At 31.2% G+C, this 19197-nt stretch overlaps 1 protein-coding gene across 6 annotated transcripts in view; it reads left to right on the top strand.

The window, feature by feature from the left end:
• Rdl (Resistant to dieldrin) overlaps nucleotides 1-15817 on the top strand; it is a 96082-nt gene extending 80265 nt beyond the window's left edge. For 3 of the 6 annotated variants that reach the window (XM_036362488.2, XM_070110889.1, XM_036362499.2), the window contains 2 exons: nucleotides 2676-3196; nucleotides 3362-15817. In XM_036362488.2, the coding sequence (XP_036218381.1) occupies nucleotides 2676-3196; nucleotides 3362-3526 (686 nt within the window). In that variant the 3' untranslated portion in view covers nucleotides 3527-15817. The remainder of the gene's footprint in view (nucleotides 1-2675; nucleotides 3197-3361) is intronic. The other 3 variants (XR_004976471.2, XM_036362517.2, XM_036362503.2) reach the window with 3 other exon arrangements.
• The last annotated feature ends 3380 nt before the right edge of the window (nucleotides 15818-19197 follow it).

Here is a 19197-nt window from a genome sequence, read left to right as displayed (position 1 = left end):
TGCATAGTTTAACTTTCGAGTTCGATTTCATTTAATACACATTAATTTTCTCCAGAAGAAACTCGATGAATTTATCTAATATTTCCTGAGTTTACGCATGATTGCTAGCAAAAGATGATCAGTCAATATAAAACTAAGTCCATTACTCTATTGTACTAATCTACAATAAGCAGCATCTCTCTAAATGTAACATTCATACTAAAGATCGTTTCTTGTTCTTGAGCTCTTTTTGGCGGTAAGAAATATCAGTTCAAATTATAAATTCTTCAGTAGAAATGATTTATGCAATGGTTGAACTTCGATAGTGGTACTATTGATAATCATATACTTATACGGTTGCTAACACTTTAGCTCTACGTAATCGCTGCGTTAATTAAAATTTATTATATATTAATATTAATAAAAGTTTTAGTCGCCACCTGAAAATAAATATACCGATTCAATTAGAAGATGTAGTTGATAGTGTCATTATGTAATATACCATTATTGTTTGAGTTATTTATATAATATGACAATATACTGATAGTTTGTTCTTGCATAGTGATTTAATGATTTTTAGTGCAATGAAAATCAATTTAAAACAGTAAAGAGAAACAATATTGTGTCGGCATAATATACAAGGTAGGTAGGTGAGGTGGATGTCTGACGACGCACCCAGGCCTTTAGGAACCCCATTCTGAAACCACCGAAAAAAACCCCCTTATGAAGTTCATCAATACAAGATTTTTATATGCGCAACTTCTGAGATATAGCTAAGAAACACTTGACAGATAGTTACGATTCTTTTCCTATACAAAACTTTGCATTCGCATAGAAGATGTTCCATAGTCTCATCCTCTTCTACCTCTTGGCGGCTTCTACAATAATAGTTGTATGGTATCCCCAATCTATTGGCATGTCTGCCAACTAGACAGTGACCTGTTACCACTTCTAATATAATTCTTATGTTATTACTTTTGAATTTTAATAGTCGGCATGTACAGTTCATATTTCACTCATGCCGAGTTTGTCTACTTGTTGAGCAAGTTAGGGACAGACTCAGCTATATCTATGACATGTTGATTGAGCTGGAAAGTCTAATTGCAGCGTACTGCCTGCTCTGGCTAGTTTATCTGCTTCGAAGTTGCAAGAAATATCACTATGCCCTGGAACCCATTGCAGGTTTATCGAGGAATAGGATGTTAGATCCACTAGATGATCAAGGATCGTTCAAGAAATGAACAGGATAGGTGTGAGGTGAACTGGGACATAAAAATAAAGATCTACACGGATGGGTCCAAACTTGATAGTTACGTGGGAGGTGGTGTCTTTTCAGCGAAATTAAATACTGGAATCACCTTAAGACTACCAGACCACTGCGGTGCGGATATCACAGCAATTAAATAAAGTCTAGAGAAATTTTTAGGTATATATACTGATAGCGCTGCTGATTTGAAATAACTAAAGTCTTCTAGGATTTCATCAAAGATAGTGAAAGAATGCCTAACAGACATTAAAATTAGTAAATATTTGTAACGCTTCTGAATACCACTTTGTTTTAAATTTTTTATATGCTCCCAATATATATGACGGCTTTGACATAGTGTTTATTAACTAAATTACCAAATTTGCCCGAAATAAAATATTCTTGTTGGTATTCCTCAAAATATATCGAAAAAAATCTCAATTTAGCTACGTCTTTCTGGTCTGGTTTAAATGTTGCCATTACTAAATAGATTGAAATTGCAGTTGAATCTATATCAAATGCAGCTGGAAAACTTCACATATTCAAAGGCTTAGACTTTTAATTTATATAGATTTTTTTTTAGAAAAAGGTATAAAAAAGTGTAAAAGAAAAATTAATTATTGACTAATTTGTGAAAATTTTACTTACTTCCGAACTTATTAATATATATGATTATAAACATTTTTAAAATATAGATAAATATATTTAGACTTGAAGCTAGAGGGATTCATTTATATTTTTAATAGAAAATAGCGAATTTAATTTATTGTATTTAGTTCACCCTTATGGAAGTTGCAATAAGATATACGTATATAATAACAAATTGTGTTTAATTAAAATTTGATTCGCCAAAACTAATCTCATCATTCCATGTTTATGTATATGCAAGAATTAGCTTTTTCTTACACGAATCAAGTAGTAACAATATGATATATAAAAATCTTCCAGTCCTTTAACAAAGTTTCTATTTCACTACTGTATATTGTATATACTTTAAGTAAACACGAATACCTTAGTGTGCCCTTTTTTCATTTTGCATAATTAGCTAATATAAATTTGCAAGATTATTTATTGTATTATTTAATTTTCTATTCTTCTATTTTTCCATTTTATGCTCCTGCTCCCCGCACAATCTGAAAAACACAATCCGAATTTTACAAAATAAATCAATTTTATTTTTCATTAATTGAAATCAAAAATTCAAATTCCAAACAAATTGAAAAATCGAAATGAATTAATCGAAAATCCAAACGCAATCGAAATCTGCTCAAAATTATCAACCAATGCTTGCTTACCATATCATTTATCAATTGATATTTATTACCAATAAATTGTTTTCAATACTTATTGATGTCATAAACTATAATTGAATATACTATTTGATGATCGAACAAATTTCAAATGAAAAACAAATTTGAAAATTAAAAAAAAAAAAATACAAAATCTATAGAATACGCCACCGTCGGCTATATGGCAAAACGAATTCAAATGCGAAAACAAAGATTTATGGCGATCCAAAAGATAGCTGAACAAAAAAAGCAGCAACTGGATGGGGTGCAACCACCGCCCAATCCAAATCCGAGTGCGGGCGATCATGGACATGGGCATGGTCATGGCCATAGCCATGGTCATCCTCATGCGCCAAAACAAACAGTGAGTAACCGACCAATTGGCTTTTCAAATATACAACAAAACGTTGGCTCGCGCGGTTGCTCGATAGTGGGACCCTTGTTCCAGGAGGTGAGATTCAAAGTGCACGACCCCAAGGCACACTCCAAGGGCGGTACACTGGAGAATACTGTGAATGGTGGACGTGGCGGACCGCCGGTTGGACCACCCGGACCTGGACCACAAGGAGGTGGCGGTGGAGGCGGCGGCGGCGGTGGTGGCGGTGGAGGTGGAGCGCCCGAAGGTGGGGACGCCGAAGCGGCAGTACCATCCCATTTATTACACCCGGGCAAGGTAAAAAAAGTAATTTCCAACCCAAACATCAATACATTAAGAATTGTGTGATCATTCTAATCATTTATTTCTCTCTCTTCCACACTCTTTTTTTCTGTTCATTCTTCATAATTCCTAATATTTATTAAAAATTTCTTGAATATGAAAAAAAAAAAATTAAATCAAATCGAACAGGATATCAACAAACTGCTGGGCATCACGCCTTCAGACATTGACAAATATTCGCGTATAGTGTTCCCCGTGTGCTTCGTTTGCTTCAACCTAATGTATTGGATCATCTATTTGCATGTGAGCGATGTGGTCGCCGACGATCTGGTGCTGCTGGGCGAGGAGAAGTAAAGCAATCGACAGTTAGCACATAAGCTTATTATTAAGCATTGGTTGAAGGTAGCAGTGGCAGCTTGTAGGTGCGCCGCCAGAAGACGGAGGCAAGCGCAGCGTAAGCAGGTAGTATAGCAGAAGGCGATTCGCAATAGTTTAGTTAAGTTTATATTTTAAGTGAACACAGCATAGCAAAACAAAAAAACTAGCATAATTATTAAACAAATAATACACGCACGTGAAGTTAGAGTAAATATGTATTAGCAAAAACAGTCAAGAGACGACGAAGGTATTAGTTAAACAATTAATAATAATTTATACTGTGCAATATAATAATTATAATTAAAAAACATGAATAAATAGATAACTAGTAAAGGGGAAACACGGAAAGAAAATCAAAATTAAAATCAGTTAAATTCTAAAGCAAAGCATGTCAACGTTCGTACACAGTAAAGTCATGCACATACACTCGAAAAAAACCTAAATACTTTATAGGCATATTATAGTTCACTAACGAGTAAATAATCAGCGCAGTGCTAGAGCTCATTAATAGATATGAAGTTGTATGGAACAAATTAAGCATAAACTCAATGCTATTGTAAGCGATAAAAGCTCAAAATACTTACAATAATAAAAAAAATATGAAAATAGCGGTGCACACAATAATGGAAACATTACAAGTAGTTAACGAAATGCCAGTGAAATGCGTAAAATAATTTACAAATTAATAATTACTAGTTAAAAATGTGAAGAAAGAAAAAAAAAACCAAGCACACTTTCATATTACCATAAAAATAAACACCCACACACTAACGTAAACTACTATACAAAAATTAGTGTCGAAGGAATGCAATCAAGTTGCCGTTATAATTTTTTATTAATTAATTGAACTTAGAAACGAAGAAAAGTTTTCGGTTTAATCTCGATAAATTATAGCTGCGTGAATTCACAGATGGTAATTGTTGTATTTTTAATAATTCCGAACAACGAAAGCCGAAAATATATATTTTTAATTAAATCACAAAAGTTTATAAACTATTTACACGATTAATCCTATGTAATCAATAGCGCCGAATCGTATGCTACATAATCATCATTTTCATGCTCTTTCTTGATTGTTGTGAACATCGTTACTTAAAATTCTGGAGCCACTGTTGGTATAGGTTTGAATATAGGGTTAACGTTTATAAAAATAATGACACACAGAGTAAAATGATTTGCTTGTGAAAATTGTAACTGCAAGCGATAACAGTCATGCAAAGTCTTTTTTACTAGTCACATAGATGAAAAAACAGTTGCAGTTACGATTGTAGTTGTTGAGCTGTTGAGTCGAAGAGGCCGAACTCCATATCGTCGTTTTTCAGATTGCAAATACTCCTTCCGAGCAATATTAATGCATCTAGAGCACTTTCCACTAGTTACATAGACGTAAATATGTTGATAACTCTGAATGAGTGACTTTTTCTAACTCTTTCCGCAGCTATTTGCTGGAAGTGTTGATCACTATCTAAATTCCGAACAAAATTATGCAGATATGGGGTGTAGTAATAATTTATTTATTGTAAGTTCTTAACAAGATCAAATGCTCAAAGTGCTCGTTATTTTATAAATATCCGCACATAAATACAGCATTCTCTTTCAACACATGCCGAGAAAATTTAGTTAGATCTAAGTGTGTGTCAACACAAATTTATCAAATCTACGAGAAAGGCAATGAGAGTAATGCTGGTGTATGTGCGGCTGCTTGAGTTGAGGCATTCTTTCGACCTTCCTTTTCAAACCAACTAACCAAGTGTGTGTTAAAGTTTGGGTGAAATTTCAAAAGCTCTCATTTTTAAAATTAGTTCATAATTAATGTTAATAATTAGTTTCAAGAAAAACTCGTTAAATTAACACATATTTCAAGACACACTCATTAAATTACTGCAAAATATATGCACTCGAGAATAAGCTCAATTATTTAATAAAAAATGCATTGGCACATACAAACACAAGTTCGATAACACTTTTAATACACGAAGAAATAACTGTATTATTAATTAGAAATTTATTTATACTCTGTTGCTTCAAATTTGTATGCTTCTGTGTTGTTTTTGTTAGAGTTATTAACAAATTTTGAAACAGTTAGCTAAATTGTGTATAATATTAAATACTTCTGTAAATACAAAATTTTTTACACTTTAGCGCTTCCAAAACTATTTGCCAAATTTTTTAAAATTGTATAGAAAGAAACTTCTTAAATAGCACAAAACGGTTGGACGTCACGGCGGAAGACGCACACATACACATACACATAGACGAAAGTATGAGTATGCGTAGTTAAGGTCAGCATATATGCAATAAATTTAAGTTAGCGTTACTTAGAGTTATCTCAAGTCATAGCAACTAAATGAGAATAAAATAATTAATTTGTTAGAGAATACAAAATTTTTTTAAATTCATTTTTGGGTTCTTACAAGCAAACATACACCCCTTAAACTACGAATTAATGAAAACTAAAAATACGAAAAGTTCAAAATCGGCGAAATTATAGAAATAAAAGAGAGCTGTTAAATAATAACTGTATTTTAGTAAATCGCAACGTAATAATCAGCACCAGTGTTAGACTATTAAATATGAAACTTGACATAACTCCCCCTCCCCCCCTTCCAACCTATATATGTATGTATTTGTATGTATACCCAAACGCAAATGAACAATATCCCAATATACTCGTAATATTTACGTGTTGAAAAGTTGAAAAAAAAATTTAATTATATATAAACATAAATATTTGCAAACATTGCAAGTGACAGTACTAAACCAATTACTTTAATAAACCAACTGACAATGAGTATGTATAGGTTTTTGTGTAAACACCATGTATCTACTAACTAGATATGCCAGTATGTATATATGAACCAAACAATACTATAATTATATATAAAACTCGCTAACTAAAACTTTTATTTTTACAATACTTTTACACGTAAATACCAAAGCAATTACAGTAGTTAAAAATAAAAGCGATTTTTTGCTGTAATTGCGCATGGTTTTATGTGAAAAAAATATCTCTGCACACACATTAGATAAATCTATGAATAATTTCACTCACTTTTATAGCACCCAACACGGCTTGAATGTGTGTACATATACTATTTTATATAAAGAAAAACCAAAAAAATAAAAAACACATAAAAACGAAACAAAATTGCTATAGCAAAATTGCTGTAGCAGCATGAAGTAGTGAGTTGTTGAACAGACTAATTTATAATGTTGTAAAAAGTAAAATAAAAGAGTTAAAAATTCAGAAAACAAATGCATACGGCATTTTCGAGGTACACGAAAAAACTTGAGTAATATTAAAAAAAAGGTCCTCTAAACAGAAATTCTGGACTAAATAAAACTGCCTACACATATACTTACCAAAAAAAAAAAAACAAAATAGAAACATATATATGTATATAAAATGAAATAAAAACCGCAAATAAACCTTAAAAAATTTAAAGGACAAGCAAAATATACTTCAAAAAAATTACATATAATTAAAAAATAAAAAATAGTAGTGTGTGTGTACACAAAATTGAGCTGGTAACGGAGAAAAATTAAAAACTTACAGCGACACACAAAATTAATTTAATATCTATTAGCCACAACAACAATAAGTGCTGGATAAGCGTTTGATCAAGCTGGCTTCAAAAAAACTGCAAAACTAAAATCTGAAAAACAAAGCACTAAGCACAGCACATATATTGCATTGCAAAACAGTTCCGACGCTTTCACTACTATTGTAGTTCCAGCAATGCCATTAATGATTATTGCAATCACAGCGCATCATACTTTGAAGCGGACATCAACTGGCACTACTTTAACATAACCAAATAAACATAAAAACAATGAAATAAATATAAATACAGACAAAACTTGAGTAGGAGCAAAACTTCGCAACTAAATACATGTGTAATTTAATGTAAAACTATAAGTTTTACTATAAAATAGTTATAGTGTGTATACTTACTTACTTATACATATACTCATTCACGGAAAGTAGTTGTTTTTGTAATTTACTATATAGGTATTAATTATTTCGGTTTTAGTTTTATTAAAAGCTATTTAGGCTGTTTGCTTTGATTAAATATATACACTTATTGATAATAAAAATTCAACGTTTGTATTTCTAAATAATTATTCCGAAAATTTCTGAAATTGACTATAATATATACTTTAAGTTGGTTCGATTGATACGAAATCCTAAAGTTTTCTTCTTCGATATTCAGCGTTTACGCGGATGGCTACAAATACTTTGCATACGGAAATGAAGATAGTGATTTGCTTCTCAATTGCACACACAAAGACTCACCATCAAAATACGCTCGTTTCTGTAACTGGCGAAAGTTATCTGTCTCTATTTTAAACTTCTCTTTCCGTAACTACTTGTATATACTCTAAGTGTTTTTTGCGAATTGTTCAAGTATATAACTTTACCTAAGATATGGGGATAGCAATTTACACAATGCTGACTGGAAAATTCCGACAGCAAATTCTTTGACTTTTTAATTTTATCGTCACTGAAAGAGGTGTAAGAACATCTCTACTGAAGGAAATTTTCTACGTCAATCGGATATTAGCGTTATGCATAAATTCGACTACTCAAAAGACATTTTCAAACTAATTTTAGCAATTGATTGGAAAAGTCGCTATTTTGAAACCAGTTTTTTCATCGCAAACATTCTAGAAGGTTTTCCATATGTTCAATTAAAATTTTTTTTCTTTGGCCCTAAGCTTGTTTACCTGTACACCAAAAAAAATGTTCTATTGCATTATGCTTGCATTATGCTTATTACGGACTAGTGTACAACGAAGTTGATTATCAACCTTGAGTTCGAAAGCTGTAGCGTATGTATTGCTTTAGTGTTTTCATTCCTTTGGTGTGTTCATAATTCATGAAAATACTTATACACGAATATCTAAGTAGCGTCAGAGTTCGGCACTATGCCATGTACTACATACGTTACTTACCGGAATATCAGTTTTTGCTTGAGACCTGTAAACAAGTGATTTATAAAGTATATTGTCTGTCCAAAGGACTATTCAAAAACTATATGATCTAAAAAAAATAAATTTTGTATTATTGTTTTATCTTATCTTAATTTTTTTCCCCTTTGTTTGAGTACATAGCCTAAAGTATTTGCTCGTACATATTACATATGTAGTCATAAGTAAGTTGTAAATAAACAGTTTTTATATATGCTTAGTCCAAAATAGTGTTAACGCTCAGAAAAGCGTTAAACGCATCAGAAATTATGTGTAAAAATAGAATTATAGATAAGTGCATACAATAGTAATAATATATTTTAAAGTATTAGCTAATTAACTACTTATATTTGGTTTGTAAATATATATATATATATATATATATATATGTAAATATATGTATATATATATATTGTATATGGTATGTATGTACACTTTTAAGGTAGTTGTACAATTATTTCATAAGGTTTACTAATTTGATTTTCATAGCGGTCGTTTTGCACAAATACATATGGTTACATATAATAATTTATGCATTATATGCAGCGTTGATGTTATATGAACACAAGACATTAAATATAAACCTGTATGGGTGTGTGTAGATTTATCTTTTCAAAAGTTTTTAATTTGAAAAATATTTCGGATAACAAATTTTTTTATTATGAGCGTAGTTTTTTTATACAAATATTTCCTTTTAGTGTACTGAAATTTCATTTATTGAACTACATTACATGTTTTAAACCTTGAAATTCTAAAGAAAAATAATCAAAGTGTAGAAGAGAAAGCAATATTTTCATTTATATTTACTGACTGTATTTTAGGAGTATAACATTTTATTTATGTAGTTGTTTTATTTTAACTGTCTCTGAACCCTCAAGTAGTGAATCGAACAACATATGAGACAAAATCTCTCAAGTATACCTGCTTTTTTCGATGGCCGAAAAGCTCGATACACTAAATTATATTAATAACAAGAACTCCAAAATTTTCGAATTTCGAAAAATTTTCTAAGTTATTTTTATTTATTTATCGTTTAGAACCAAAAAACTTTTATTGTACGAGAAAATCCCGCATATATGATTACAAAAAAAAAAATTTTTTTTTTATTCAAATGTTAATTCAATTAATTTTTTAATTCATTATTTGTAACCTTGGAAGGAATATAATATTTGGTTCGGCAAAATTTAATAAATTAGAGAAACTTGATTCTATATTATGAATTCAAATAAAATTATGTTTACAATATTATAATTTAATAACCAACACATACCTTCCCTCAATATTATATATTTGACTTAACAATGACCCTAACTGCATAGTGGAATTAAAAATTTATAATTTTTATAATTTCGTGAAGTTAAAATTATATAATCATCCATGTTTATAAACCAAACAACATAAAGATCGAAGAAAAAAAGTGAAATCAATTTCTACTGCAGCACAGCTCTCCGAAAGGGAATCTTATAAGACAATGTCAAAGAATTTCCTTTATATTCTCTTTATACCACACCACAAAATACTTGTAATAAACCAAAAAGTGGAGGGAAAATACTTTAGCTACCAGTAATTGAGTGGCTGGTGCGTTACTAAACACATACACACACACAAGCAACCCTAACACATACATATTTACCCATATAATTAAAGCCATTAAATTGAAAAAAGAAAAAATTAAGTACACTATAACAAGCGTGATATTTCACAATATAACCAATATTATTGAAAAGGGAATACAGTTGTTAAAACAAAAATAAAACACTTTCAAAGAAAAACAAAAGCTCGAAAAAGCATAACTTAAGTAAAATAGTTAAGAAAATGAAAAAAATCGGTGATAAAATTATTTATAATATAGTATATTAAGTCTAAGTTAATATAGTAAACGGTTATTAAAAATTAATTAAGTAAATATAAAATTAAATATTTTTAGTTGCAGTGAAGTTGAAAAAAATTTAAAACAGTTAAGCGCTTAGAAATTTCGAACAAAAACCAAATATGTGAGAAAACTTTTTAATAAAAGAAAATATGCGAAAAATTTACAAAAAAAAAAGAAAGATATTATTGATACAAGAACAAAATAAGCAGCTCATCGGTTTCGGAGCCCTGTTTCTAAAGCATTTTTCATATTTTTTAGAAGCACTTTTTTTAGGGAAATAAAAATAATTTCGTTAAAATTTTTTTAATTAAAATTGTGTATTTTTTCAGCTGCGAGTATTTTATTAAGAGCAGAAGAGTGTTCGAGTTTCAGTTTCAATAATTTGCAAAGTGTTACTATTATTATTTATTAAAATTTTAATACCATACCGTTGTTGTGAAATACCAAAACAAATGTATTTATAAAAGGCGTGTTTTTTTTTAAATGCCAGCTAAATATATATCGATTTTATTCGACGAGCGCGTCCTCGAAGCTGTTTGGGAAAACATGCATTCCACCTGTGCAAATAAACTGTTTTCTGTTCCTGAGAAAATGAAATTAAATGAAATCTAATTCTCTCTCAACCTATCCTCGCTCGTTATATGTGCAGTTGAGATCATACAGATCATACATAGCAGCATCAGCTTTCAGAGAAAAATTGAAAATAACCTGAAGTTAGCTCTGATTTCCCAACATTTTTTCTGAACTCTTCTCAGCAGTTCAGCCTTTGATGTACCTACATTTTGAACGAGTAAGATATTTCATTGTATCTAGTCTCTGGAATAAGTTACTTATCGCTCTGGCTAATATAACCTCAATACGGGCATCTCCATTAATAAGGAAGTTATTAGTCATCTTCAATTTCCTGAGGATCTGTAAAAGTTGATTGTATGCTACGAGTATTGTCACCGTTACTCAAAATGTGAGGAAAACTGTCCGAATGAATGTTTATTGTCTATTAGTGGCACCATATTCAATTGTTAGATTAAATCGGTTGAATATTATATACTTATATTATACTTCATGGGATTGTTGTTGACAATTTTTATTCCACTCAACAAAAGCAACGCCAATTTCAAATTGATTTTTTTTAATTTATTGCAATTGGCTTGAATTTTATCTAAATTTTAATGTGCTATATTACTAATTAATGAAAGTTTTGATGTTCGGTGCCTTTAATTCATAGTTTTATATTAAATTTCAAGTTTTGTTTTATTAAAGTAACATTTTGTTATATATTTAAGTTTTGAGAAAAGTTAAAATATTTTTGTTGATTTTGTTAAGGTCAATAGTAATATTTAAAATATATTGACTTGTTGATTAGCCTTTATTTAGTTGTATATGCTTTTTTTTTAGTTTGTATTTTAGTTTATTTAATTTAGTATTATTTAGTTATATTGCTAAAGTTAAAAATAAAACTCAATGAATTACTTTAACAAATTTGCTATAGTTTTAAATTAAAATAATGCAATAATTCTTATAACTCAGTTTCCAACATAGTTTTACTTCCAAAAGTTTACAAAATTAGTGTAAAGAAAAAAAGGATATTAAAGCATTTCTGGGGACTTGTTTTAGACAAAAGCTCCAACGGTTTTACAAACAAATCTATATATACATACATATATATAAATTATATATAAATAAATATGCGAGTATATCGTCAAGTATATAAAACACACACATCTATACGTGCATATGTACATATAATATATAAATCATATGCGATTACAAAAACCAAACTGAAAGTAAATAAATATTGAAACCATATACTTAGTTATATGTTATACTAGAATTAATGATTATTATTAATATTATTACAGACACAATGAAATTCTAAAGAACCTAGAGGTTTAAGTCAGCTATTAAGTAAAATACCTATGTGAGAGTAAAACTAAGCATGAACTAAAATGAAAACCAAATATAAAAATAAATATAATTAATGTTAAATGTTTTAAAATGCACGAATGTTTTAATAAAACTACAAAAAAAAGCACGAAAAGAAAAACAAATTAAAGGCAAATACAAAATTGGATTAGAAAACACGTTAAGCAAGAATGAAATGGCTGCAAATTAAACTTGCAGCTTTTATAAGAAGAGCAAGCTAAGTTTGCAGACTTTGCGTAGATACATTTGTTAAAGTTGAGTATGTGGAGTAAGTGAGTACAGTAGATGGGATGATGATATGGGAGACATAGCGAAATAACGAATTAAATAAAATTATGAAAATTAATTATGAAAAGCAAAACACACTTTCAAATGAATTTAATGAATGCAGAAAATAGTAAAGTGTATAAGTGATCTAACTGCTTAACTAATACAACTAAACACACACACACACAAACAGTCAAGTTTCGGTCAGCAAATAAATAAACATTATGGTTGTACGTTATTATATGTAATTTAATTTTTTTTATATGCATATTACAACAAAGTAAGTAAATAAGAGTACATAGCCCGTACACTAAAGCCCGCTTGTACTACTATTTATTTAATTGAGTTAAAAATTAAGTAAATTAATTGAGTTTCAAACAAAACTAAATAAACAATATTTGAATTGATTAGCATTAAACAATAGACTACGGTTAATATAATTAAAATATAACAAGCGTGTGTGTAAATATTAAACAAAAACACAATAACACTACACAAAAGCAAATCATGTGTATAAATATTTAGTTTCATTTAATTAATTAAGAATCAATTGTAAATTATAAATATAGTTTTTAAGAAACCAATTTAATTTAAATTATAATTGATTTCATATTCAAATTTGAAAAATGACCAATAACTTTATATTTAACAAAATTAGTTAATTTTATCAAGTATCCTCAAGCATGGGCTTGTTGCGTAGTAGACATTTATTGAGTACTTTACTTTCGCTATATCTTTGGATATATCTAATTTTTTGCTTAAAAAAAAAGTGGCCCAATATTTTTCCAGTGCTTCATAAAGGATTATTCTCAGCCGGTACATTATACCTGAGCTTTCAGAAAACATATGTGGCTAAATATCTTGCAAACTAATTTCCATTTCTAATATGTACAGCATATATTCGATGTGGTCTTCAAAATCCACTTTTTCTGCGGATTGTCTTGCAGAAAGTTGACTTGTTTATCGACTACGTATTTTCGTAGCGAGCGTCAATATTATATTTCTCGAAGCTATCCACATTTGCTGAACTAAAGGCGCCTCGTAGCCGATTATCTTTAAATTGGGGAGTAGTTCGGCAGAGGCAGGTTCAATTCATATGCAGGTATATTTGAAAAACCATCTCTGTTAAGTTCGGGTTTTTTCACGGGGTCTGGTTTAATTTCCGGCCCCTCTATTACAGACCATAATGTAGCTTCTGGTATCTCTCCTACATCCTTCTCGACCTCGCGCTCCATGGTTGTGTTGTTGTCGGCCGGGTTGCGCTCCTTGAGCCTACGCTACTTATGATCCACGCCATCTTTCCGAACCGTTCGTTAAGTATATCATCGGCTGACTTGTTTATTTGGTGGATGTAGTTTTGGCTCCCATCCTCCTTGCTGGAGTTGGAGATCCTCTAATCTACCGTTTGCACATCAGAATTTTACCTTCTGAGAAGCCGCAGTGCATCCTTCCAAAATGGACGGAATGCAACTACGGTCCGCTCTTTCCACAACGGGTCCTCCCGCAGACCTTGAAGTTTTGAAACCACTTCCTTTACCCAAAACAGTGAGGCGTCGTCCTTACATATTAGGTTATTGAACCCATTAAGCTAAGCACAATGATTGAATGTTGGCGTAGGTGTACTCGGGTCTCCATCCAATCATCCGAAGAGCGCATTCAGCGGTTTCAGCTCTACCGCTTTCCTTTTATCCTTTGTAATTTGTCAGGTTGGTTGCTCCGGGCAATAAGTGCCACGATTAAATGCCTCTTGGCTATCTCGCTGGCCGTCACTATCATCTTGGATATTGAGGAATTATTCCGATCGAACCTGGCTTTATTGTGTCGTCTTTTTTACCGGTTGTTTAACCGGCTTTCAGTAAGCCGCTGCCTTTGGCTGCAATTCCTTCCCTGATCCGGTTTGCGTATCTCGGTTGCAGCTTAGCCTTTCATCGCTTTTCTTTCTTATCGGCCTCCTTGCTGAATTTTGTCTTCATGGAACCTCTTCCCCAAGCGTTTAATACCTACCGCCAGGTATCTCTTTAGAAATGGCAGAAGTAGATATACTCAGTGTCGTATGCAAAACAAGTTACCAAGAAAAAGATAATCGATACATACATTTGCCTTAATTAGGCGTCGGGTGCTCGCACCCACCACCAAGATCTGCTCTAGAAACTAGTCCAGATGCCAAGCCGTGATGGCGCCAGTGGTGACGTCCATTAACCAGCCACTATCCGCGAGGAGGATATAGCTATGAGTATTTCCGCTGATTGTTCGTTTCAACTTAACTAAAATATGTGAAATGATGTTATAGAATCTCAAAATATAGTTCTTAAGCTGCCACAAAACTTACAATCCTGACACGATGAGTACTCAATTTATCGATAATACTCAACTTGAACCACTTTTTGTTCAGCATTTCCAATAAGAAAGCTATTGTCAAAATATAAGTATGATATTAATTTTTAAATTTAAACAAATGAACAAACTCTAATACGCCCAATTAGTTACTAAGAACTAGAACCAACTGACATACATATGTACTTATATATGCATATGTAAAAGTACATTTGTTATGTATGCTTGTTTGCAAATAATTGATCGTGGATCACAATTTTCGACTGTGTTAATTTCATAACAAACTTGAAACAAATTAGCAAAAATGATTAAGAAAATTACTCTTAAAAAATGCACCAAATACTTTAATGCATGCGACTACTTTGGCAAATGCATATATGTATATATACTCGTGCATATATAATGCATAGTTATATATGTATGTTAACAAAAATATTGCAAAGTTTGCAAGGCATTGACAACATAATACAATTGAATTGAGTAAATAACAAATTACTGCAAAATTAGTATAACTGTTCATTTGTCGATTGTGCATCAATGAATGCAGTTAACTAACAACATACATATTATATACATACATACGATATAAGTTGATAACGGGAAATATATAATTTATGCAAAATTGTGAAATATAAATTAATAAGAAAAATGCATAAAATAAGAATATAAAAAAATATAAAATTAATTAACTTAATGTAAACTGATTGATAAATGAGTCACACAAAAGCTCACACACACTGCAAAAATAATGGAACAAAACAAAAAAACCGTAATATTCGTATTTCTAATGAGAACAGCAGAAAACTTTATGTCAAAACGAAAATAAAGAAAACGTAAATATTTCGTAAGTCAAGTGACATAAGTATGAAATGAAATAAAACTTATGTAAAAATTCAAAAGCTTTGATATTTTAATTCTCGAGGAAAACGCGTGCTCAAAGCTCATGGATCGTAAGTATGTAGTATGTTTACTAAATACATAGTGAATACAGGTTAGACGCACCAACTTTTTTTTAAATAAACTATTCTACCTTTTTACGACCAGGCATGTTTTAGTAGCTCAAACATTTTTTATACCCTGAAAGGGTTGCTTTGAAACTTGCAGAGTGACGAGCTAAATCGGTTTAGTCACGTCCGTCTGTCTGTATATACGCGAATTAGTCTTTCAGCTTTTGAGATGTCGATGTACAATGTATGTAATGATGTACGATGTATCGATATATATAAATATATATACGACCGGTGTGAAAATCAAATTATTAAACCTTATGAAATAATTGTACAACTACCTTAAAAGTGTACGTATGTACCATATATAATATATATATATATACATATATTAAACGCTACCTCTTGTCCCCAAATGCTGCTCACAACACGTCGATATCAGATCAGCGTTGCATATAGCCGATGGATCAAAATGAAGTGTTTGTATAGAAAACTTTTATATTTGATAATATAATATATCATCTCATAATTAGGCAACGCTACCCAAGGCAACGCTAAAATCTACGAAATTTTTTTCGCTGCTAAAAATAACTAGTTCTAAGATCCAGAAAACCGTCTTGCCTTACGTAATAAATAGTTGAAGGACATTCGAAAAAAAAATATTTCGAAATGAAAATTTTTTGAATTTTTCTTATCAAAGTGTCAGGATGATAAGACGAATTAACTTCGAGTTGTCTGTCCTTGTAAACTATAAGTTGAGTAAACATTTAGAAATCGTAAGGAAACATAGGTTGCATTGTTTTCTGAGGGGATATTGCACATCGACACATTGCTGACTTTATTCGAAATATCATAATGTGCTATGATTTAGTCACAAATTCCTCCAAGTGCGACAACTGCCTTAATAATAATCTTGGAAACGTTAGAAGATTACATTATAACTGCAGTTAAAAAATGGGTCGCACATTTTCACTATAATGACTTCTCATATAGTACAATTTAATTTTTTTTTAAATTCCATATGGTTTTTTCACTTTCGAATACACAAATCAAGGTTCTATGGATATATTTGGAAAAATCTTTTCTCAAGTCAAAAATTGTCCAAATCGGATCGTAGCTGTTCAAGTCCCATAACCGAAGATGTGGACCTCAGTGTCGATAGTTGACTTATTACCGAAATCATCATTCAATGTTTGAGATATGTATATATTTGGAATTCAGAGGGAATCTTTTCCTGATAATATTATATTGTCTGTATAACAGATATGGGTTGAATCGGGTCAATACTTCTCCGGCTGACTTTGTTCAGCATATATCGGCCAATATGTTAAATATCTAAATACAATTAAGTGGACGTGTTCTTCTAATAACTGTGCATCTGTGTGCTTATAAATGATTTCCAACTTTCCAGCTGACTATAAACCGTTAAGGTTGGTCAACCCATATAACTAACATCAGGATTTTGAAGCACCATGTTGACTTTACTCCTTATATTTTGTTGATGGTATGTGAAGTATGTAGTACTGCCGAAAATAGATACAATCGGGTCAATATACCGTTATCTCCCATATACCTGTTTAATATAAGATTTTCAAACTTCCGGTTGATTTTATTCCACATATATCTGTCTGTTTGTAAGATATATTAGAAGAACGTGTAATATTGGTTATAGTACGGTCTAACGCCGAAAAAATGTGAATTTAGTATACGAAATACCCAATTCACATCTACTTCATACCTTTGCTTTGCTTTTTATACTGTGGGATTTGAAAACCCTATTGTTGCCATCTGGTAACTCACAACTTTATCGTAAAGTTTTTTGTTGTTATACTAACTCAGCTCGTTTTGACATACGAGCGCTTTTTGTGCTATTTACAGTAATTTAAATTACGAACATTTTTGGTCTGTTAGTTTTTACAACTATCGACGTGGATTAACTGTGCATTGATGAACTAAATTAAATTTTTTGCGGTGAAGCTCATTCAACGACTAGTGTATATCGATGATATGTTGAGGTCGACAAGACGAATTTCGTAAAGGTCGTCCAAAATCAGTTGTTGTTCTGGGTGGTACACAATTAATTGTTTGCCAGTTGTCTTTCGAGAAATCAGGAAAACCAACCGCCGCACGCGGATCAGTCTTGACCACGACAACTCGAGCTCTCACCCATCGACTGAAACAACTGCATATTTGAGCACTCAAAACATCGATTTGATGAGTCATCCACCATAAATGTAGTCCTGACTTGGCAACGAATGATTTCCTTTTATTTCTGAAAAAATAAACTAATAGGACAACCTTTTTCGACACCTAAAGAAGCGGTTGATGCGACACCTTAATCACAGCGACAAAAGTGCTTAAAAAAATTGTTTCAAACGCATTAAACAGTGTATGGAGGATATTAATATTTGTTTACGTTCTCTAATCCCGAAATATGAAAGGCAACCCTCGTTTGTACACATCATGATTTATGTTATTTTTACAAACCTTTAACCGAACATTTCGTGAGTTATTTGTTTATAAATTTGCTGGAAATATGTTCTCGAGTATACCTTAACAATGCCAAAGGTTAATGTAACATACTCCTTCTTTGCCTATAATATACCCTGTAAGTGATTTCCAATTTTCCAGCTGACTATAAACCGTTTAGGTTGGTCAAAATGTGTGATACTTTAAAAATTACGAAGTTATATTAATGATTTAGTGCTGAAAGGATTTGGTGTAATGATTTTGCATCCTCTGGTTGACGTTTTCCACATGGCCTCAATGTAATAAATTTAGCCTCTTCGCTTGAGTTTATATCACATGTATCATATTTGAAAATGTTTTTAATATAATTTTAGCTGAAGAATTGTAAAATATAACAATAAAACTATATGAGTCTTTGACCTATAATATAACTTCATAAAATACCAAAGTTGAACCTTTTGCCATATTTTTTAATAGAAAGTTTTGCCAACACCTAAAGGTATTTTGCCGTCTTTGATTCTTGCAAGTTGCAAAAGTATAAAATGTTTGGTTACAAGCGAACTTTACCATTCCTTACTTTTTTATTCAACAATTATTGACATACTGCAACTACGTTGGTCGGTTAGCGCTTTTTTGTAACTACGACAAAACCGAAACTTAACATAAGTATGTTTGCCAATTTAGGTGCTCCCTAAAGCTTAATAAGCTTTCTGATAACTAATGGAACTATGCAACTTGCACAAGTGTAAGCTTTGACGGTAACTTGTTGTTATAATTTACCATAATTGCTTTCTGTCTGTGCCACCGAGCTTTTATGTAACTGTAAGGCCAATAAGCTTTACAGTTAAGTTCACCAAGGTCCT

This window comes from Bactrocera oleae, chromosome 6 (genome assembly GCF_042242935.1).
Source record: "Bactrocera oleae isolate idBacOlea1 chromosome 6, idBacOlea1, whole genome shotgun sequence".
NCBI lineage: Eukaryota > Metazoa > Arthropoda > Insecta > Diptera > Tephritidae > Bactrocera > Bactrocera oleae.
This window is presented reverse-complemented; position numbering and strand designations above follow the sequence as displayed.